Source organism: Cheilinus undulatus, linkage group 2 (assembly GCF_018320785.1).
Source record: "Cheilinus undulatus linkage group 2, ASM1832078v1, whole genome shotgun sequence".
Taxonomy (NCBI): domain Eukaryota; kingdom Metazoa; phylum Chordata; class Actinopteri; order Labriformes; family Labridae; genus Cheilinus; species Cheilinus undulatus.
The window spans coordinates 44910449-44935381 of record NC_054866.1 but is presented as its reverse complement, the minus strand read 5'-3'; the positions used below and the strand labels follow the sequence as shown (position 1 = coordinate 44935381).

Sequence of the window (24933 nt, the reverse complement as noted above, 5' to 3'; positions counted from 1 at the left end):
CCAGCATAAAGTGCTGAGACTCTGCCTGAGCCCAGATATGTCATCATGTTGTAACATGACACGCAGTTTACAAGTTTCTCAGTGTCTGCACGATTGTCAAATAAACAAACATCACAACAGTAACTTCACTCACTTTTGGCCACATTTATGCAGCAGAGCCATACGTGTACCAAGCCCATCCCTCCATCCGTTCTGGGACAAGGGAAGAGAACCATGCCTGAGCATGGCCAAACAAACTGGACCTTGGAGGTAATGTGTGCTGAGACAAGGTACAAATTGCTTAGTGTGAGTGCACCCTTAAAAGACACCCCTACTATTGTGTATTGCAGAGCTTCACAGCTCAAAACATGCAGGGACACATTGCAATGCAAATAATGCTGGCAGTTCTTTTTTTTTTTTCTTTACAAATATCCCCCCTCATAAGGTCATTAATCTGCATTGAAGGAAAACACTGATAAACTTGGATTTTTCCTTTACAACCGTGACAGTTAGCTAAAAACTCAACTACCAGTATCAGGATGAAGTACAAACTCCACACTGAGAATTCAAATGGTATTCAAAGAGATATAAAATTGTACAGAAGCTGCAAATAGTGGACAAGATGGAACTCTTTATGCAGAATTTTTTTCCCCTTATAGCAGTCCCCCAAAAATCAGACTGCATGTCTTGTATTTGTGCCACTTTAAGTCTGGATCTCATGGAATGTATCTACAAAATACGTGCAATGTATTATGTTGCAGTGCATTTATGAGGTGCCAATGTCGGTGTAGCAGAGTGATATATGACAGACAACATCTCTGTCTGAGTCCCATATTCAGCATGCTTTGCACTAGGATTGTGAGCAGCTGGGTACCTTACTGAACATAACCCACTCATGCTGTTGTAAATAAGCACAGTAAGCAGTTAACCTGTGTGTCCTTTCCTCTCTAAGTTTGATGGCTGTAATAACAGCAACATACAGCTAGTGTGCTAATTTTGCACAGTGTCTTTGTCAGCCCATCTGGGGCTTTAACACATGCTTTGAGCTGCTGTGATTGTCTTGAGACCTGTGAATAACAATTCATCTTGTTATAGCTTAAACCAGTGGCTCCCAAAGTGGGGGTAGAAAGACACTGAAGGAGGGTTGGGGGAAGCTTTCCAAAAAACAGAGATATTGAAAAGGATTAAAGGTGGTATATTTTATCCACTATTGTACCAAATGCCCTTAAAATAGGTTCAATTTTAAATGAAACCAGTTCAGTCAGTTAGCTCATGTTTGCAATTGTTCAAGCATTTATCATGGCAGCATAGAATTTGTTTGCCATCAGGCTCATCACTCCTTGCAGATTTGTTTTACATGCACAACTGAGGAGTGATGAGGTAACATCTTAAACCCCAAGTCAGAGCCAACAGGTGAAATGCTGGGGTGGAGGTGGGTTGAAAAACGAAAGCAGTGCTGATTCTGTGGAGAACTGGCAATTTCAGAGCAGAGAAGGGTCCGGATAGCTTGCAGCTTAAGTAGACCACTGAATTAGGAGGATGTGGGTCATGTGATTTGATTACGATGAATGTCAGGTGTGAATCATTGGCTCAAGATGGCCGACAGTGCTAACTTACAGGTTTTGTTACATTTATCAAGTGAGATCTGCACTTTAATGTGAGTAAAGTGTACATAAGAGCCCTGAGATGTGAATCTGTACATTATGCTTTGGGCAAAATTGCACACTTAAACCACCTCCAGGGATGGAGGGGGTCCTTGGTCTCTGGGGGTTACAGGCTGAAAAGTGTGGCTTAAACGACTGTTTAAAGGTGTGTTTTAACGTTTGACTCTCTTGTTTAAAGTCTATAATGAGTCAAAGATCCAACAAGGTCAGAGAAGCAGCTGTAAAGTGGAGCTGTGTAAACTTGTCAGCCAAAGCTAAGCTAAATCTATGTCAGCATGTTACTTCTGTACTGCGCAATAAAATTACAAAGATGTACAAAATGACACTTGAAACTGAATCCAGTGTAAAAGAAGTAAAAAATATATTTTTCTGTGATCTGTTGCTCAGACATGAACTCATTATGCCATCACAGGCTTGTTTCAGGGGAAGAAGGGAGGTAAAGGCATTTTTTAGTTTGTAATAATACTGCTACCATAAAAGGCAAGAAAAATACCATGATATATCTAGGCCATATTGTCCAGGCTGACTCTAGAGGGATATGTGTGCTTGCTAATTATGATTGACTCTATGGTTATCATGGTAAATATGCAGAAATAGCAAAAATGCGTTTGCTAAATCTGTCAAATGTTTCATCTGTGACCAATAACTGAACAAGCAATGTAGAGGGAGAGGATACCAACAGACAAACTGCTGTCATTAAAAGAAAATAGAGTGTAGAATCTTTGCACACAAGTTATTTGTGGTTACTGACAAAAAGTCCTTCACTTCTTCTCTTGTGCTCATTGAAAAACTACAAAAAGCACTTTAAACAAACTCTATAAATGAACATAGTGACTTCAAAATGCTCTAAAAGCAAACCTGCATGATCAACAAAGCTAAAAAAAAAAGGATGACGTTATTTTTAGTTGAGCCTTTTTTTTTTTGAAAGCTCTATATTAACTGCTTTGGAAAAATCTGTAGCATTGTGCTCAAAGAGGGGGAAACGTGTGGATGCTTTCTTTTAAGGACTTTATGTAAGCAGAGGCTTTCTGCACAGTCCACAAACACTAAAAGAGGAGGCAGATGGTTTAAATACATAAGAGTATTGTTTGTTTCTCTAGAAATCTGGCATCTACAGGAGCACAGAAGAATATGAGCTCTGTTTCAAAAGAGGATCTGTTTAAATAGCATTAATGTTAATCGAATTTAGCACTACCTCATATATTTAAGTGTGTATGCACCGTATATGTTTGTATCAGTGTGGTTCAGTGACGCAATCCTGCCGGCCTGTTCTGGATCATTCCGTCACAGCCTTGTGCTGACCTCCACAGTGGAGCCCAGGGGAACCTTCACAACAGATTTGGCATCTCATTTTCAGTGCAGCAATGGCCGTCCCCTCGTATCTGTCAGCACAGTGCCCTCGTCTTTCCAGATCACATCTCTTCGTCTTCTTCTCCTCTCTCTTTCTTCCCTTATCTGCCCAAATCTCCTTTTGCCTCTTGCAAAAAGAAAACCCCAAACAGGTCAAATCTCCTCTATCTCCTCGATGTCTTTGGCTGCTTGTTTCTGCCCTGAGAAGTAAATCTATGCAAAAGAGAAAAAGGGGAAGAAAAAAACTCCCCATGCCTCATTAAAATCCAACTGCAGCCTGTAAAGCAGATACAATGAGGCCACAATGGTCTATTAATCCACATCCACTCATGTCCATGACATATTTCTCAACCCATCCTTCAGTGAGCAATTACAGGACAAATTGCTACATTTATCTCCCAATTTTACCGTATAATACTTCCATTTTAAACTCTGATATGCTCAAAAAAAGTTGTTAAATATTCAAAGAGCTGCACAGCCTTTTATTTTTGCATCAAATGCAAGAAAAAGTTTGATCTAGACAAATTGTACAAAACATTTCTGCTATCTAGTTGTTGTTCTCCTTTCATGTCTTGGTGCTCATGAATTCAAAGATCATTTCTGCATGACCAACTTCTACATCAACCCGCGGTTATTTAGTGACTCCCCATGGCCTTAAATACATGTTTGCATCTCCTCTTGTTGGAGTATTTACAGTGATAGCCTCAGAGGCATGAGCACTGATGTCAGCCCTGCGGTATGCCGCCCTAATCCACCACTCTTACTCGAGTTTTCAGTTTCAGCCGCCTCTACTGTATGGGGGACAAACCGCTGCTTTCTGTGCTCTCTTGAGAACACAACAGCACTAACAATGATGCTTCTCTGGCCCTCTTACCTGCATGCAGGTCTGCACACTTCAAAGCCAAAATCCCCACAGCAAAGTGAGCTGTGGTCTGTTTGCATTTATCTCCCGGTATCTGCTAGCATCAGGCAGATAGGGGTATGTGTTGCTGCTCTAATAGGTCCATTGTGCTCTGCCTCTGGTCCAAGACTTATCTTCATTACAAGTTTTATAAACAAACAACTAAAAGGAGACACATTTCTGGAGACAACAGAGGAAGCCAGTGTGTTTTTATCTCTCTTTTTTAAATGTATACACTTTGAAACAACTGTTATAAAGGGGCAGCCTCCTTTCTATTAAATTGCCTCTCTTTTCTTTAGTAAGGCCTCTTCACAAACACAGAAAAGTCTCTTTTCTAAGCCAGAAAAAACATGTAGCCATGCTTTCTTGTCATGAGAGCCTTAAGGGCTTTTGTTAGGGTTTAGTCAGACTCACAGTTTCCACTGGTAGATGGTGACAGGGGGGTTAGCATCAGCCCTGCAGGTCAGCTGAACATTCTGACGATTCAGGTACCAGTTTCCATCAAAGCCCTCGATCTTCACCTCAGGTTCATCTACAAGGAAAGAGGCACAGAAGAGTCAGTTTATCCCTCTATGGTATTATCTTTTTTCCAGCCCTGTAACACTTTAAGCCGTGCTGCTTTTTCATAAAGTATAGTCAGAAAAAAATACTGTTTTATTACAAAAAGACAGATGAGAGAAAACAGAATACAAAGCTTAGTTCTTTAGGTCAAGGTTTGAATTAAGTAGGGTTGAATTTTTCACGTAAAAAGTTAGGAAAGTTTTGCAAAAATCTGATTAATGAAATTGTATTTCTGAGTAGGAGTTGATGCAAATTCAGAGCTAATTTTTCTTTTCCTGTTGACTTTGTACGAATGGAAAAAGTTGGGGTGCTGGGGTTAAGAAAGAATGAATGAATGAATGAATGAATGAATGAATGAATGAAAGAAATTTATTTCGGTTCACTTGCAACAAATAAAACAATTCACAAGTGTGAATTTCTGAATTTCCAAGCTAACTGAAAGGGTGTAGGCAGAAGCTAAAGCTTATTAAAACCTACACCTCTTATCTTACATAAACATAACCATCACATAAATAAGTGCATAATGCTGTTGTACTGTTCTTGTTATCATTCATAGCCAATAAATGCATAATAACATATTGATATTAAAGGGATACTTCAACATTTTGGCAAATATGTCCATTGCCATAATTCCTATAGTCCTAGTAACAGGTTCGTTACCTTTAGTTGTCGGTGCAAGCTGTTTTTAGATCAGCCGCTGCCGAGTTCGGACCTGCTGTGCCAACTCAATGTAAGCAGACGGTATTCCGGCTTTCCCTCATCAAATTCATCAAATACACAATCCAACAACTCCAAAACGTTCTCCTGGACAAGTTGTGACCTGCATATTCACCACGCTATGAAATAATAACGTATAATTATGTAACATTACGATGCATGAAGCAAATACTCGGAACTATTTCTTGAGTAAACCACTGAGCGGAGTGACACAGCGCAGCAGCCATGCCTGAAGTGTAGTTCCGGCTTTGCATTTAGCTTTAAAACATCTCCGTCTTGTAATGTTCCATGATTATTTAATAGCTTGGTGAATGTACTTTAAGGCACTTGGAAACTTAACAGGGGAGAAAAATTCCCACCAACCTGCTCATCTAGAAAAAAGAGCATTAATACAATGTTGGGTACTGTTACTTTTAAAACCTACTTAATCTAATTTAATTTAACCTTTAAGCCAGGTTAGTCCCGCTGAGATTGGAGATCCCTTTTTCAAGAGTAACCCGACCAAGAACAGCAGCAATACACAGTTTTAAAAATTAAAAACACTCAAAGATCACAATTTCCAGCAAGTATAGAAACAAAAAAAATCATCTAGAACAGCATTTCTCAACCCTTCAATATCTGAAAAGTCACCCCAGTCAAAATGTATGACTAGACAACAAAATTTCTGCATCCTGATGTTATAATAGAATTGACACGATGAATCCCTAAGGCACTCTTTTAAAACAATTAAAATGTCTTTAATGCTCGAAAGGTCATGTAGACCCTAAAAACACCTGTTTTTTCAAACATGCCTAAGTGAAATCACAGTGCCTATAGATGTACTCTTACTCATCAGCTGACCTTGACACCGATGTAATTTCAGGAAAAAGGCATAAAAGACTATTTTAATTATTTATACCAAGGCAACTATGCTTATGGGAACTCTTGGTTGAATTTAAAGCATCTTGAAGGCACCCCTGACACTGCTAGAAGGCACAAGAAAGGCTGATATAAAACAGCGGTTCTTAACTGGTCTAACATCAGGACCCAAATCACCTCCTTAAAGATACAAAGCTACCAAAATTTCTTAAATTTTTCCATCAAAACCAAATGTTTTCAGTGAAAAAAGGGGGCAGTTTAGACTTGAGATGGGACAAAAGATTGGTTAATAAAAGCGTTTCATAGACTTTTTGGCATGTGTTTTTTCCAGGCATGCTTCCACAACCCACTGAAAATGGCTTTCCAGCCCACCAGTTAAGAACCAAGGATCTAAACCAATGCATACAGAAAGTTTCTGTTCAAAAATGCTCACAAGGGATCAGTGCTGGGCATTACTTGGGTTTCAATTTTCACATGCTGCTACGCTCGTTTTTGGAAAGTGGTGATTTCGGTGTTTGCTGTTATATTTTGGCCTACGTTTTCAATACATTTGTGTTTTTTACTCATTTGTTCTAATTTAATCTTTGTTTCTCAATGTGTTAAGAGTTTTTAAGGTTCAATATGCATGCAATATATTTAATATGCAAATAATGCATGTGATACAGATTGCAGGGTAGGGTAAGAAAGTTTGCAGTTAATACTCAGTCTGCTGATTGTTTCAAGCAAGGGGTGCAGTAAACCTAAAAGCCTGCTTCCCCAACTCAGTTTGGACTTTGGGAATGATGTATCACACTGTCAAATAAATGGAGGTTGTGTATTCTGTTCTTTCAGAGTCAGCCTTTGAACAGGCTGACTCTGACATTGCACAGCTTCATTTACGACCCATAATCTGCATCTCTGCAGCCTCATAACAGAAATTACAGGCATGGTAACCTTCGCTGTTCTTTCTAGGCTAACAATCCGATAACGAACTGAGCAGACACATACAGTACTACACAAGGCCATTTCACGAAAAACGATACAATATGGGCTCTTACACATCTTGGCCCCTTTCAACATAATATGGATAATTTAAAAATAAATGCTGTCTTCTCTGCCATATTGCCACTTGAATTGGCTAGCTATGCATGCATTCTGATATGGCTCTGGGTTTTTGCCCTTATTTTCATTTCTTTGTTTGGCAGGGACAGAAGCATAGAGAACTGAACAATTTTCCATGTGCTGCAACCCAGTATTTAAAGATACAACTAATGTCTGATAGTTTTCCCTGAAAGGGTTTAACATTAAACATGCAGAGAGCATACTTACAGAGATGTCTGTGATATGTCTGCAATTTACTGAAGATGCATACAAATAATATTGCTTAATGATATTATTAAAGTTCCTACATTTGTTCTGGGAGTCTGTTTTATTGTTGTCAGTCCTCCTCTTGAAAATATAGAAATGCACGCTTTGCAGTCTGTTGTACTAAATCTTTAGAAAAATGCAGACACAGATCCAACTTTTTCCACCTGTTTAAATAATAAGAAGCATGCTTTAAAATGATTTTAACTACAGTTGGCAACGATTTATGAGTACAAGGCTTGGTATCAGCACCAACCTAAAGGTTTACCATCCACCGGCATACAGCTACCTGCTGGGAGGTTGGAGAGAAACAGAAACTGTGCAGATGTTTCAAAGATTTTCTTTTATTTAGTTACTTATCTTTTCTTTGGCAAAAAAAGTAAAAGGGAAATGTGGCATTTTATCCTACTTATCACCTCCTTTTATGAAAAAGTGGCTATAAGAGATTTGGTTGACTTGCAGATGTAATGCATTGTACAATATAACTGGTTATAATAAAAAGCAATGAGGTCACTCCAACAGTTTCTAAACTGGTGGGCTGAGACTCAGACATGTGTTACGAAGCAGTTTAAATATGTTTCTGAAAAAAAAAAAAGAAAAAAACATTAATGCTAAAAGTCTATGATGTACGGAAGTCCAAAGTGGACAGACATCCATACATATAATTTAATTCTGTTCAACATCGTAATAGGTAAATTTAAGAGCTGTCAAATAATTAAAAGTTTCAATGAAGATTAATCTTAGAAATTCTGTAGTTAACTGCAATAAATCTTTTTGATAATGTTTTGATATTCGACTGTTTTTGTATATTTTGGATTTACTGCCTTAAATTAAAGATATAATAAGTAGAATTTCTGCACTGAAATACCCATTCTGATTTAAAATGCGACCATGTTAGATATTTTTAGAAAAAGTTTTCAAAGACTGAGAAATTCTCCACTTTTATAACTGTATAGGCTGTGTCTTTAACAGAGGCTGCCATAGGTTGCAAGTTCATTTGCCTAACCTGCCCTGAGTTTCATGGATCCCCCATTCACAGCAAATTCAGACTAGCGCTGCTCAGTTTTCCCCACCTCCGCAGCCTCCTTCTCAATACTACCTCTTGTTTTGAACTGAGGATTGTGTTCAATAAAAACGGCGCCTCATAGGTCTATTTCCTCAACAGAAAACCAATGTTTGTCTTTCATTCACAAACGTGCATTTCTCCCTATAAATATGAGAAATTTATGAATGAAAACATAATGTTTTCATTGAACAAAATCCTCAGTTTAAAACAAGAAGTAAACAGCTGAGATGGGCAGCGCTGGTCTGTTTTCGCCAAATTGTGTTTTTGTTTTGGATGAGAGCCCCCTGGTGGTGAAATTTTACCCAATGTGCATTTTGAAAGGGTAGACTATGACATGATATCCAAAACATGTCAAGGGGGCAAATGGACTTGAAAAAAAGCCTCAATCAAGTCCAGATTTGGATAACTATGACCTGTATGAATGAGAACCTATACAGACATTATAACATGGTCTCAACAATGGAAAAGGAGCTTGTTATGGACTGAAAAGAAAATAAGAGAACATTCAAAAGGTAAATGATAAAATAAAGTGCTGATAGCTTTTGACTTGTCCACTGAGCTGTCTGTGGTTTTCTAAAGGGAAATGAGACATTAGGGAGCAGTGGTAGACATCACTGTGGCTGCAGGGAGATGCTGCAGTGGCTTACCCAAAGGGACAATTAACATTTTATTTATGGGAACAAAAAATGTACGCACTAGCTATGAACTTAAATAAATCATGAATAATGTATTAATGCTGAAAGCCTGAGAATATTTTAGTTATTTTCTCTTGAGTTATACTTATTTATCTCATTTGTTTGGAGCTTAAACACTATTTTCAACATAACAGAGGTGATTCCCCAAGATATCTTGAAAATTGCCATAATTGGCACATTACTGAGGGAAAATGGGTTAAAAATGTAGGCATTCATATTGTCTTCTATAACGCTCTTTTTAAATACTTTTTACTATTTTTTGTTTCATCTCAAGTCCAAACTTTAACATTTTTGATTAAATACATTTTAAATAAATATATTCAAAAAATATGGATCGTGATTTCTCCTTAGATAGCCTATATTGGGTCATGAAGCTAGAGCAGTTAAAAACAGCTACTCCAAAGGATAACTTTTTAACGTTTTTCTCCCCAGCACTGTTATATATCAGCTGTATTAGAGTGTGTTCTTACACTGCACATTGAGCACCACGCTGTCTGTAATCCTTTCGTTCCTGTACGTCACGATACATGTGAGCTTTTGTCTGTGGGTCTCACGACTTGGCACCACCACGTAGTTGCTCCGTACGGTCACCGTCCCGTTCTGGTTACGAGTCTCCTGGAAGGTGGCCTCGCCCTTCAACCTGGTGTCCCATCTGATCACACTCGGCGGCTTCCCATTGGCCGATACACAGGTGGCGACAGTCATCTTGCGTTTCTGAGCCCTGGCCACAATGGTGGGTGTCGTCAAGGTCATACGAGTCATGGGCCGAGCTGTGAGGAAGACAGAGAAAATCAATCAAACGAGTGAATTAAAGCTCATTACACAGAGATCTTGTGTTTTCACTCTTCTTTTCATGTTGGCGTCTGGTGGTTCTGTCTTCATCACCTACACTGAGCTTTGATGTAAATTAAACTAAGGGTATGAAAGATAAAAACAGCGCTGTAGCACAAATCAGGGGAAGTTTTGCTCCTTTCTCCTGCTCAAAGCTGAAGCGGTTGTCAAAGCTCTTACAGATGTAGAGCCCACTTGCCTACCCAAATGCACAGTCATCCAATTTGAATCCTTTGTGAGTTGCCAATTAGCAATCTACTCTAGCTACATCAAAAGGAAGGCTTGAGCTAGAGCGAATGCACAACAGAGAGAGATAGGCCGTGAAGAGGCCCCTTTGAGCGCCGCTGCTTGGTTATCTGCACACAGGTTTGTGCCGCTCACTGAGCCGCAGAAGCCTAAAAAGACCTAAGAGGCTCAGTGACACAAAATGGGGACTCGGAGCTGACAAGCAGCCCTGGCAACGGGGACTACTTAAGGAAAGTGCTTTTTCCTTTACTGCGACTTAATGGAAAACACACCAACACTTAATTTCTAATTAGGTTTCTAATCAGAGTCGGCGCAAGACCTTTTCAAAGCTGCCTCTTTCCAAGATAAACTACATCTTCAAGCGCTCCTCTTTTCCCACAAGATGAGATTATTCAAACAAATTACAGATGCTGAAGTGGCCTTATTGATTTCAGTCTCACCTGCCATTTTTATTGACCACCCTCTGCAGCTTTCTCCCATTTTATGAAAGCCAAATAGGATGTGGTGTTAAAAGACATGTCACCCCAGTCATCACCCCATGAATTCCTCAAAATGATTTTCACTTCAGCAGTGAGCATGTTCACTTAAAGACAAGGTCCTCTGTGGACTGAGAGCTTTTCAGACTGCTCACCAATCACAGGCGGGCTCTCAAACTGTAAACAACATAGTTAAGGCTGCAGCTTTAACAGAAAGGAAATGAACATCTGGTTCGAGGTGTTTAAAGGAACTCAAAGTGGTTTACAACAGCCTGTGGCAATGCAACGAGGAGCTGAGAGTGTTTCTGTTGGCCTTTCACGAAAGAAAACGATGACCCTTTGTTATCTTGTTCACTAAACTTTCTCTGCCTGAAGTCAGAGAGAAACCATTTCTAAAAGCTAGATCATACTTTCCTCTGACAACTCATTGAGCCAGCAGTAACATGTCCAAGGAAATTACTCCTTAACTGATCTTAACAGTTACATGTAGGAGCCTGAAAATGACCAATTACAGATGAACGCATGTGGGAACTTGCATCACAAAAAGTTCAGATTGTGGTTTTCACATTTCTTTCACTCACTGTCGGGAGAAAACCATGAGACTCCAAACAGAGAATTAAGTTTTCATTTATGGACTAAGAAAACTCTCATTTTTAAGCCAGATAAACAACTTAAAACCCTACGTAGTTAAAATATACCACCACAAAGTTGAAAGCTGGATGTTTGTTTTTTTAGCTCCCTTAGATTTCATGTTTTTGGGCCTGTTTCCACAGTTGCTGTTGTTTTTTTTTTGTTTTGTTTTTTTTTTTGCTGGCAGTACCCATGACCTCAGTTTCAGAATGATTCTCACCAGTGTTTTGCTTTCCTCTGCTGATCTGTAGTATAATTTTCCATAAAGCTTCATCTTTTATTCAAGAAAATGCTGTCAAGAGCACAAAACTAGAGTGTAAAAGAATCCTGTCCTGGCATTTACAGCAGCTGTAGACCTGGACATTTTACTCTCTAAAAGACAAGTCAGATTGGCATTTCCTTCGCCATTGCTGTTGGCAAAACTGGTATCTAAAGTCACACTCCCCTCTTGATTTTGACTGGCCGGAGAAGAAGTAATATTAACTAATGGGACATAATTCTTAAAGTTAAAACGTTTTCAAATGGGAGAGCTGTGAGGGCTGTGATAGGGGTAGAGCGATTATTGGGCTGACCGATTATTGATGCCAATATTTAGCATTTCGGGCCATTATCAGTACCAACAATTGTAAAATCAATTAATTAAAAGTGTGGTTCCACTGCAAGGTGTGTCGTCCCCTTTGGCTTTATTTTCACTGTTCAAGGTCTCACCAAATGTCCTGATTGGCTAACCTTGCAAAGCAGATGGATACGCCCGTTTCCTTGTTTCTCACTGGCAAATCCATCTTGCAAGGCTCCCGTCTGAACCATTTTGGCCCGGTTAGAAAGTGACAGGACCAATCAGCGACAACGGGCAGCACTTTTGAGCATAGCGGAGTCATGACGTAAGCAAGCAGCAACAAGAGGCCAGTGCAGCTATGGAGGAAGAGCTTAGCGTGGATGCTGCTAAAGCGCCGGTTTTATCAGAATTTGATGATATTTCTTCATTAGAAGAAGAACAAGAAACAGCAGTGAGTTGTTTTCTTTTCAAAAAGACAAATGTCATGTACTAACATATCTACAGTCAACATGGTTCGCATTATGCAGTTCTCTATGGAGTTTACTCCTACGGTAGGGGCGCAGCTCGGTAGCGGCTACATCACGTGTTTTGTTGCTCTGATTGGGGTGTAAAGATGTGACAGCCAAAATGTTCATCCAATCACCCTCCGAGTTTTTTTTCAAAGGCTCTGCCCCTTCCCCAAAGCTGTGAATGAGTGGATTACCAGATGAATGTATGAAACAAATCCATCTGGCGTGCCAGGTTAATGATTGGCTAGATGTCACATTAATTCAAGGCAATCAACACTTCAGCCTGGGTACCAGCCTGGGTTCCTGTTTTCCTGCTGCTCTGTGTCTTTTCTCATCCTGATAGAGCTAGGACTCAATTATTTATTTTCCTTAATTTTTGATCGTGCAATTTTACTTTTGCTAAATTCAGCGCATCATAATCAGTTCCAAATATCAGTTATCGGTCTCAACAACTACTAATAATCGGTATCAATACAGGCCCTTGGAAACCAACATTGGTTGATCCTTAGCTGCGATGATAAACAGCTGACACAGGGGGCATATTTTGCAATCGGGCTGCTAAACACTTAAACCACAGGAATAGAAACTGAGCGCTACTGGTGCAAAAACAGCGCCTGTGGAAACAGGCCCTAAAAGATACACTCTGAAAGGGTGACGACTTCAAAGATTATGACTGACTGAGTTCAAAAGGCAAAACCAAGGCTGGAAACTAACTTTTTACTTAACTTCCACTGTGGATTTGAAAACCTACCAGCCATTACATTTTAACAGGCAGTATTGTGTAATTGGAGAGATGGAGCTTAACTTTTCAATTCAGTCTTTATTTCGTGGCTGTGAGAACAAGTTCTGGCCTTCATCTATTATGATTAATGGTTGATTTCCACATACTGTAATACCTCATGGTATTTAAAGTAAGGTTTAGTGCAAGGGGAGCGGGAGAGAGAGAGAGAGAAGGTCGCTGCAGTTGCAGCTCTGAATAAACAACTACCCTTTAAAATGTCTTGGATGGATATGAAAAAAATGCAAAAATCAAACCTGTTCTGGAAAAATATTGGCAACTTCAGTGTTTTTTCCTTTCTTTTTAACGTGCAGCAATTTCAGAAAATGAAAAAAACTGACTTAGTGTGCAAAGGCCTTAAAACTCACCAAACTGATTTGCACAGCTGATATATTCCTAGCCAATACATATGAGGGAATAGCATCAGGATTTTTCCCATCTGCTGATACTGATATCGTGTTGATAATACTGTGCATCCCTGATATGATGTGATGAATAAGCTTAGTGTGTTCAACTAAAAGACAATTATATAAATGGTTATATTTCAGCTTGTAAAAAAGCACTGACATCTTTTCTGTCACTCATTAACAGATAAAATAAGATTTTTTCTTGTTATTTTATGTTGGTATTTTGAAGCAGGTTTGAGCAACCATTGCAGCTGAGTCATCAAAGGTGAGATTTCTTGTTTTATTGTAATGAAGATGCAAATCCATGCTGCACCGAGTTCAAGTGACACCAAGTTGAGTCATTTTAGCACACAGCCTATCTAAACACTGACACATGCTCTGGAGGAGGGGGAGGGCCTCTATGGTTAGGGAGTAGAGGGGCGGTATTTAATTTATATTTCATGTTATGTTACATCACTTTAATCCATCCCATCATGGCTGGTAGGTTGTGCAAATTAACCTGACACTGCAAAAAAAAACACCTGCATTTGGCAGGGGGTTAATTTCCAACCCTGGCAAAATTGTGCATTTGAAATCAGTCAGTTTAGATTCATGCTGTACGTGCAGCTGTTTCTTCCATGGAGATAAATGTGATGAAGACACAATTAGTCAACAAGCTGTATGACATCAACAGAGAAATAAGATTATACTGTGAAGCTGTATCTTTACAGATTGGAATTTTTTGTCCTTTGAAGATGCTGAAATGGTTGCTAACTGTTCCACTTTTTCAGCACAGGTGTCTTACCAAAGACTGTGAGGTTGACTGTGTTCTCCCGGTTCCCTGCAGGAAACGTTGTGTACTCGCAGATGTAGGCGGCTTCATCAGACAGCTGCAGGTTGGAGAACACAATGGTGGTGTCCTCCAGCGAGGGCGTGCGATGACGGACCGCCGCCTGCTTGAAGCTGACCCTCTCTTTGAAAGGCGGCAGGACAGACACGCCAAGTGCCGGGTTGGCGATGGCCACGTTCTGTTTGGTGCCGTTAAGTTGCTTCTGCCAGGTGACTTGAGAGATCTTGACTGGCGGGTTGCTGTTGATGAAAATGCAGCGCAGCTCCACTTGTGAACCCACAAAGCCTGACTTACTGGAGTCCATCTGTACCATCTGTCCATGGCCAGCTAGAAGTAACAGACACAGAGAGGGAAAAAAAAAACATTTAATTACGATTAACAAGTGTCCAAGGCCAAGCAAAGCACTCAAGTCAATAGCAAGTACATGCACTGAAAGCCAAAGAGTCAATTCAGCCTGGTAGGTAGTACATGCACGCACAGTGCTTGCAGTCAAAGTCATGGATTCAGCCACACACTTCTGTTTGCTGCACTCTGCTCCGTATACATCAGAATAAAGAGATGCTACATGGTGGAGGTTTTGTGGAAAAGCAGCGGGAGTTATTAACATAATGGGCACATCCATACAGCTCCGTCTCTGAACACGAGGGTCCGGTTTCTGATGAGATGGAGGGCCCGAGCGAGAACCAATGCATCACTAATGAATGAGTACAAGGGCAGTGAGCCTGAGCCAAGTCATCGTCTGTTACTCTGCCCTCCATCCACCCAGCAACACTATAGCTGGACCATTGTAATTTTAATTACTTTTTACTTGCTGATACTTCAATGACTGCCTGGAGCTCCCATTAAGAGAAACAATGTGGAGTCCGGTGTAAGCACTCAAAACAGCCAGAACACACACATAGGCTATATAAAAACACTAATTATTTCCCTTTGCCCCCTCTGTCTCAAGCTGTGAGGAGTTTTAGAGAAAAAATAGGTCAATTATTAAAGACAGACCTCTTTAAACTCGCCTGTGGTTTGGCATATCATAAATACATTGACCTCTTGCTAAACTCAATCTTCAGCAACGTATTTTCCTACTTAGCTTGTCTGCTTTTATTTAGAGCAGGAGCAATTAGCTGAGAGAAAATAAACAATTTTGACTAAGAATGCGATGATTAATCACTCCCTTTTGTCATTCATTTCACACTTAAACATTTGCTTGTTTTAGCCACAGAATTACTGCTTCCTGATGGCATCATAACTGAAAATTTGGGGGTTTTAGGCCATAGTTGAAGCCATAAAAACAATCTAAAAATGTGTTTTTATTGGCTTGACATGGTGCTGCTTGATTATAGTAAAACTCCAAATCAGGATTATTGTAATTGATACTGATAACATGATAAGTCATTTATTTTACAACATCTGCACTACTGCATGAATTTTAAATGATTAAATAAATTAGTCATGTTGCCTTGAGGGGCATCAACAACTGTATCACAGACTCTTAAAGTTATTTTGCATTATCTCAGGTCTAACTCTTCTAAACTAGGGATTCACTGATTGTGAAAATAAGTGCTTAAGACATTTTAGCCAATTGATTCTGGTGTGTTTTCATCACTTCTTCTGGTGTAACTCCCAAAATGCCAATATTGTCTCTAGTGTTTTAGCATGAAAACAGACCAGTGACTTCTGCCAATTTAAAAATCTCTGCTTTGACTCAACAGATGGGTGAACAAAATACCAGCACTGAAAAAAAGAAAAAGAAAAAAAAAAACATTGGTGACTGACATCTGTTGAATCCACAATATTTGTTGATGGCAGATGTGAACCAATACTGGGCAATACCAATGTTAAACCAATTCATCCCTAGTCAAATCCTAAGTGGTTCCATATCTTGGTAACCAACAGCTGCTTTTCAGTCATCTCCTTCAGCTCTCTTTCTTTTCAAACGTCTTCCCTTTAGCTCCCTCTGCTCCTCACTTAAATAAAAGTGAGACCTGTTTTGATAGGAAAGGCAGAGCACACATTTAGCTGTAAAGAAAGAGGCCCCATTTTACCACACATGATAAAAAAGATGGGCAAAACAGGCCCCGTATGGCATGTGCCGTAGTACTCATTGAATTTGGATAATCTTGTTATCATGATTGTGGTAAGCCATAAGATTGTGACTGAAATTAAAGCTTGGTTGTTCATCAAGCACTAAGGTAACATGAGAACTGTTGACAGTTACATGTGTGAGAAAGAGTGATATAATGTGAGCACTGACAGATTTGACCTTCATCTACTTCACAACAAACCCAACTTTCATCTTTGATCAAATTCCTTTACATAGCAACAAATGCAAGAAAAACAGTGGTAAGTATATTTAATGCAGACAGCCAGTGTACAATATCGAGTATGTCTTAACTCATTTTAGCTGACATTGATCCTAATAAGGATGCATACACATACTGTACATACGCACTGAGCCTCTCCAGTGTAAAGAGAGGCTGATTCAAGCAGAGCAGATAGAGGAGCAGGGGTCTTAAGAGTCTGTTAGTTGTTGTACGTTACATTCAAAATGTTCAGGGCTCTCTCTGGTTCCCCTTGAGAGTGTTGCGCCTTTTGCAGCCATGTATACCTGATGATACTGTTGAACATTTTGCCGATATTTGTGGTGGATGTACAATTTGTAATGCCCATATATATGGCTGATATATCTTCTGTGTATAAATGCAAACAATTTCATATCTGCCATCAGGCATCCCTAATACCAGACAGATATTCTACGTGGGACATCCAGTTGTCCCGATTGCTTTTACAATGGACAATATTGTGCAATATCTTACTACTAGAAGTAGCGGTGTGTCTCGATTTGCACACCACACTGTTGCTCCAATTGTCCTTGTAACCTCTCAGAAGACCTCTTCAGTGTACTGATTTGAAACTGGTACCATGAAAAAAATCATAAATATGTTCACTTTTCTATAAAATCCCAAAATGATGTGCCAAGTCATCATTCGGGGACTTCAGCTGTGTTCCATTGACATCTGATGACGTAGCTGGTAAGAACGTGACACCTGAGTTAAAAGCGCTCCATTTGCCATGAACTCGTAAAACATAAATGTTAAAAAAAAAAAGGTACTTCTATAAAGTGCAATAGTGGAGCTATTGTAAACTTTAAGGTCTTTCTGCAGGCATTTTTGTAAACCTTTTGAGCACTACTTAATGCAAAAATGACTGCATGTGATTATGTAATTGCACAGCCTGACACTGCAACTGCAATTAGATCAACTGTGCAGCACTACTTTAAACCTGCTCAAATGCATTTTTGCATTCATGGATGTGCTGAGAAGGGGAAAGAGAGCTGTTGCACAAGTGGTCTAAATGTTTCTCATTCTGATGGAAGTTTTTTCACCAGTTCAGCCAGGCAAAGCCCAAGGGCAGAGGTTTAAGATAAAATCTGGATTTTCACTTTTCAAATCTAGACCTTCCAACATGTTTAATCAATAAATTTATTTATCACAAGTGCACTTTAGCTTAAAAGAAAATGGAAAATGCATTTCTAAAGGAACATACATGTTTCAGTTTTTTTGTCCTTCAATTTCTTTCAATCTGATGTGTAAGAGAAAAACAAAACAAAGCAAACATAGTTGTTTTACTGCTGCTGTGTCTTCTGAAACACTCTGAACAGATGTGTTACTGGAGTGCTGCTGGCCCCTTGCATCCTGTTGTCTTTGACACATCTTTGTTATCTCAGCCTCTGATTTATGCTCCTTCCCAGGTGAAGTTTGATGATGTCTCGCTTCCTGGTCGGACAACCCCTGGCTGGGTTTGTATTTACAGCCAGCCTCAGCTATAATTATCTCCTATGGATGGGCCAGGACCCACAGGAAGAGAGACTGAAATTCCTCTGTTAATCACATCAGACTCATAAAGCCACCAGTGAATCAGGTCATAAAGAGAAAGAAAAATACGCTGTGGCCTTGAGTGAAAGAGCGGCGCTTGCACGTATGCGCCACAGGCACATTGGCTCTTTAACGGTGAGTTACAGCATTGTAATGATGGATAATCGCTACGTTTTGAGATAAAGTTTCCACAGGGGGCTCTAAAATGTGCAAGAATACATGAGAGAGATCCATTTATGCATACTCCCACTGAATACAGTATCTGATGAAGTCGATCTTCAACTGTACGTTGATCTGAATCAAGGAGGAGGGGGAGTTCTGTGCATGCATGCTGACTGTTGAAGAAGCAGCAAAAACTGTGATGAAAATGTTTTTATATAGAAAATATAGGTAGGCAGCCGAAGGACACGAGAGCAGAACGCATGCATGCAGAGAGGAAGAAGCTGGCGCAACGTGTGGCTACAAGACCATTAAGGAGAACAATGTACTGCCTGGCATCTATCACGACTGGCTCACATCGCTCAGGCTGGAAAGCAGTGAATTACCACGGAGAAGCAATTTCTATCTATTGTTATGTGCTTTCACTCGAGTAGAGCCGCCCCTGCCTACATCTAATCATATAAAAAAACAAAGTGACAACCTTTTGAAGTTACTGAGTGCACATCATCTTTCATTTCCGTCTGACCACATCAGCAAGAATGCGTCTATAGAGATTTAAACTTGGGGGATTTGACGATGACAGATTGATTCACTAATACAGTTTGACAGGGAGGACTGGCAACCTTGTCATCTGCACCTTGAGAAACACCTGTGTCCTTGTGCACCTCGGGGCACTGCTGTACTCCATTTTATCACAGCTTAGATTAGCAATCCTGGCAGTGAGAGTATGATATTTTTCGAAATAGCAAACACAATTTACTGTGTGACAACACTAGTTAAAGTTTAATCTTAAGTTGGAGGGCAGTGAGGGGAGGGGACTGCAGAAACTCATAAATATGTACCTGGCCAGATCTCCCCCACATGAATGCTAAAACAATAGTGGCAGGGGCTGCTGCTCCACTATCCCTCAGTCTACCCATCATCCTCCTGGCTGGGGCTGGGCCGTTCAGTGAAATTTGAGTAATATCAATTTATTTTAAATGAGATATAGGGCAAGACATATACATCTTTATATTACTAGCAAAAGTCAAAATGATGCTGATACCTCTCTGATACCACTACAACATAAAATAGAAGCCCTAGTCCTCCAGTACTGAGTAAATTCTTGCTCTTCATGATTGAAAATTGCAGCAAAATTCCTGTACTGATGATGCACTGATGCATTGGATTTACATCAGCATCAACCAGGCCAGACATCGACCACTGGCAAACAATGTGGGCATGAACCAATGCCGGTTGCAGATTGTAAAACCAATTAAAGATGGCATTTAGCACACAATGGCTGAAACAGAGTAGGATTTAATATTGTTATCTGTTGGAGAAACTCTGATCAGTTTTCATGATCAAACTTGGGAGAAAATTTTCTCTATACCGCACACTATCTGAATTGCACAAATACTAGAGATGCTTGATATTATCAGATACGAACATTTCTGATGGTATTTACGACTGTAATACTTGGCTGAAGATATTGTCTGTAAATATTGGACATACAGTCAAGTTTTAGACATGTAGGGCGCACAGGATTCATCACTGGGCCAATGTCACAACACAGGCCTGGAGAAGCTGGACCGCATTTCTTTAGTCCGGGCCATTTTACTCTAGTTATATCCCCAGGTATCACCAGCAGTCTTCAGGCCCTTCAAACATCCACGGCATGACCAGGGGCTTGGAACAACCCCTCTACCCACCCAGGTGGTACCTTTGGCCATGCTTACTTGCTACATCCACCTCTGACTCTGCACTAAAACTGTGGATTGTTATTTTTTTCTGTGCCTGTGGTAACATGCAAGGATATCCAGAGCACTATACCAGAGTTGTTTCAATCCTCCTTCCTGCCCCATGGTGCCCTCAGGAGGCTTACTCGCCACATCTACACCTTACTTCAACCTCGATTTCTGGCCCAAACTTGCTTAAAACTTCTGCACAGCAATGTATGTATGAATACATTTCTGGGGTTTTAGGTAGGACAGACCTATAAAGTGTGTTTTAGGGATGAAGTTTTTGGTCTTAACCATATTGGAACAAATATCCATACCGGTTTAAAATAAATTAATATCCGCATTTCAGATATCGGCAATAATCCAATATCCTGTCTCCCTAATGAATATACTTGCAACATTTGGAAAAATAGGTTGAACTGGTGAGAGTGAGGGTTTTCCAAGCTTCTCACCACTTCTACCCACTTTTCCAAGTGTTGCAATCGATTTGTGCAATTCAGGCAGTGTTTTTTTTCCTCTTTTCCTCTGTTTTAGATAAAAATATGACTGAAGATCATTGCATATCTGTAGTTTTAGATACTAAAATTTGGAAAACTTGTTCTAAAACACAAGGTATTTAAGAGTACAGAGCATTTTGACAACCTATATATCCTTAAAAAAGTTTATAATGCTTTTGACGGACCCATTTGTAAAGAGGGCAACTGGACTTGATTGAGGTTCTTTCAAGAATGGATCAAGACTTATCTTGACAAAGATTTGAACCATGACCTGGATAAATGAGAACCTAAATGGGCGTCTTGTTTATGTAGGAGTTTGTCTTCAAATTTTGATCATTAAGAGTGACAATTTCGGTGTCCAGGATTTTTGCAGTGTCCAACATTAGTGTCCATCAGCAAGTGCTGTAAACATCAGCATTAGCCCAGATTTAACAATCAATAACATCATAACTCTGGTATTGGGACAATCAAAATGTTTTATTTCTCCAGAGCAAAATCTACCAAGATATGTACTGTACGTTGCAATTCAGCAGAAAAATATCAAGATATGAATTTTGGTCCATATCACTCAGTCCTAATTTATATGTACCTGGCCATATCTCACCCTCTTGAATGTTAAAACAATAGTGGCAGAGTCTGTGAGAAGATCCAGCCCCCCTCCTCCCTCGCTCTGCCCTCCATCCTTTGAGGCTGATGCTCCCGGCTCACACTGAACCAAATAAACAGCAGCTCTCGCAAATGGAAACCAGAGGAATAGGCATAATTACACAGCCACAAAGTCCACCCCCTACCCCCTCCCTCCTCGAAGGACCAGGGGCGCCCACCGGGACCCCTTTCACTCAAGGACTGGAGGAGTCCTTGGCTGAGCTCACAGTTGAGCTGTAATTACAGATTACACCACGGAGCGGCAAAGCCATGCAAGAGCAGAGTCACATACATGCAAGAGGCGTTAAGTTGGTGGATTTTGTGAGGGTTATGAGAGGCAGTGGTGCAGAAACGGAGGAGCAAAACAGTTGGAAAAAAAGAGATGGGCGAAGAAGTGAAGATGCAGAGAGGGAGAGGGAGAGACAAAGAGGAAGGCGGAGCTTTAGGGAGATTTGTAGGTGTGCTGTTGGGTAGAGTCTGGCCGGCGTTGGCGTTTGAGCTGCTGTTGCTTTGTTCTCACACTGACAAGAAGGTGACTGGGGGGACAGTCATGCTCCAATACACCTGAGGCACACTGCTCTGACAGATGCCAGTAAAGAGAGGAGCCCTTTTTCTGGAAGGGAAAGCAGCAATAGGACAAACAAACACTGCAGAAAGTATGCCCGGGCTGGCAGAATATAAAAAAGAAGAGTGGCTCGATTCACTCCAGGTGAGCTGTATGGATCAAGGGGGACATAAGGGGAACTATTAAAACAGCTGCTGTGCCGTCTGGCCCTGTGCTGATAGCAAGAGAGTCACAAGGCCTCGGCACAGAACTGTGCACACAACGTTCAACTGTAATAAGATCTGGCCCGTCAGGCAGCGAGGAGAAGCATGTGCTTTGTGTTGTTTGCATATGGCGCGTTGGACAGTGTACGAGCACGCTGCGCAGAAAAACAGCTTTCATTCAGATAACCTTCCTAATGTTTGTGGAAAATATCCAGGAAAATAAACCTGCAGGGTAATCTCCACAGCAAATACTTCATCTGACAAATGCTGAGGGTGAATGCGTTTAAATCAATCAAAGATTTTATTAACCTCATGGGAAAACAAACATGGGTTTAAAAAAAAAGGATGCTTGATTCCTTTCTGTAACAAATCAAAAATGAATGAGAAACAAGACATTAACTTTTCATATTTGCTTTTTGTCTCTGCTGCAGAGAAAAGAGAATCTAATTAAAGTTTCATGCTAAATATACTACATCCATCCATCTTGTTTGTTCCCACATATTCTTCAGTATAATATAAAACCAGACCTTGTTCTACATATAAAACAAAACAAAGCCATAAAAGTCTAAATTGAAAAACCCAGCTCTGTCCTCTAAAGCCCGGGAAGCTTCTTTTCCATAAAACTACTGCTATTTGGCAGCTCATCTTGCTATGGATATGTAACAATATTTTCTTTTTTCCTCTTAGCTGTACTGGCCAACAACCAACAACATTTCAGAAGACAATTATTGGCTCGTTTACCGTTACTTTGGCTCAGCTCCTCCAACTGAAATCCATTTGTGACTGAGTCACATAAAGTTCAGAATAATTCACCTCTCGCTGCAGCAATGCGAGGGAGGCAAAGATTAAATAGGACTCGATGCATATTTTAGAAGAGGCGCTCATTAATATCTTCTATTTAAAGCTGCACCAGGCAACTTGGCAAAGAGTCTGTCCCAAATGGCAGCGAGACGTCGCTGTTTGAAGTTTGAAGACTTCAAAACCCAGAAAATGTGTAATGTGATGTCATTTATCTGCATCCCTCTTGGACTTAAATGTTGTCTTCTCAGCAGCTTTTAAGGGGTGGAGAAAGTGAGGAGTGAACACTTAACACATTCTGTGGACTGTGAAGATTTCCAACTTTTGTCTAGGAGTAATTTCTGATTCAGGGAGATGTTAGAGAGCTTTAACAACATGGTGTGTAGAAGGGCTGACACCTACCAGGTGCACAGCAGTGGGAAAACCAGGTGCAGAGAGGTACACGTAGAATAGACCCTATTTTCTGATAGTTTCACAGTGGTTACAGTCAAATAACTTAGAAACAGATTGTCAACTTGACATAAACGTGATGACAGAACAGCCTGCCATTGGTTGTCACAGCCTGTCTCAAAGCATTATGGCATATAAAATGGCATTTACCATTAGCTGCTAGTAGCAGAAACGATGAAAAAACTGTAAACATCTTGGATTACTGTATTACTAGATCATGTTTTTTTTTTTTGCAATAAGTTAATGAAGGGAATTTCCTGTAATTGTTTTTGTAAAACTCTTTTATGGAGCATTTGGGGGGAAAAGAAATGTGAGTTACTTAGGAAATGGTAAAATCACAGTCATTTCATTGACAAAGTAGCTTAAATCTACTGTAATTTATGCTAAACTCCATAATTAAGCAACTCTTTTTGCATTTGCACTTACAATGAGTCAAAGAAAGCTGCATATTCACTCTTTTCTGTTAAGTCTTAAGTTACTATATTGTTGCCTTAATAACAATGAGGCCCTCAGTGAAAATAGAACTGACGTGGCCCCCTTGGTAAAGTTGTCCACCCCTGATTCAGCCTATCAGTAGAGTGCAGTGAAGAACTTGTCATTGATTAGAATGATCTTAAGATAACGTGCACATTTTTATTCATCTATTTTTAAAACAAAAACCCTCAACTGGTTATCAGTGGACCATGTTTCTCTTTGGTTGACTACAGGCCTCGTTTGTAGAGATAATTCAGCCATATTTTGGTGAAAACATGTCTCTAAGAGCAGCTTCAAAGCTCGTCACCATGAAGACACTTCATCTCCTCATGCCCGATATGCTTTGCTTGCTTCTTTGTTTCTTAAGTGGGATGCTGGGAGATAAAACATGGCTTGAGTCACTCGGGATAATGACTGTTTAATGAAGCCCCAGTTCCCACGGCAATGGCACAGGCCTCTGTGCTCCCCTATTCATGACCACACATGGGGTGTTTAGGGGGAGTCCAAATCTTCACACAAAACCCACCCATTAGCAGCCTGTTTATTCCCCTGTTGGAACATTTTTATTCTGTTTTCAGGGGCTCAACCAGTGGCTTTTTGCATGTGTTATCAACAGAAAGAAGTGCTTTTTTTGAGTGCTTTCGAACATAACTTGTCATATTACACTAAGGGATAACTGTCTGACTGTGTTTTAGGCTTTATTGCATCCAGATAAGAGCCTTCATTTAACTGAAGCCGCCATATTTTCTGAGTAATGTTACTATTTGTTGACCGTTCAGCTCTTTGAAACTGAGCACAACGTATCAGAGAATTTGTTTGAATCTACGCTTGGCCCTATTTGACGGTGCTTCAGCCGGGTCTCTTGGGTAAACATGGGTGTACCTGCCAAAGCTCACCCTCTGTCTCCCTGAGCAAACATCCAACTGCAGAGGCAGGCAAAAGCTCGTTGAAACAGATGGTTAGTAGACCTGTTCCTAATTTTCCACTATCTGGTTCAAATTTGAAATAGTCTTTTGTACAACACATTCGCTCATTGAAGACAATGTAACATCTGCTGCGATGTAAATGTTAATGATTATCGGGAATATTTATTATGCTAGGCAACCTCCCAATCTGGGAATGCTTCGTGAAAGGCGCTGTGAATTTTATTCCTAC

At 40.1% G+C, this 24933-nt stretch overlaps 1 protein-coding gene across 1 annotated transcript in view; it reads right to left on the bottom strand.

The window, feature by feature from the left end:
* Positions 1 to 24933, bottom strand: part of nectin1b (nectin cell adhesion molecule 1b) — a 139988-nt gene that overhangs the window by 34363 nt on the left and 80692 nt on the right. Inside the window, exons 2-4 of the mRNA XM_041801728.1 lie at positions 14353 to 14724; positions 9606 to 9905; positions 4309 to 4426 (exon numbers count right to left, since the gene is read on the bottom strand). Of these exons, the coding sequence (XP_041657662.1) occupies positions 4309 to 4426; positions 9606 to 9905; positions 14353 to 14724 (790 nt within the window). The remainder of the gene's footprint in view (positions 1 to 4308; positions 4427 to 9605; positions 9906 to 14352; positions 14725 to 24933) is intronic.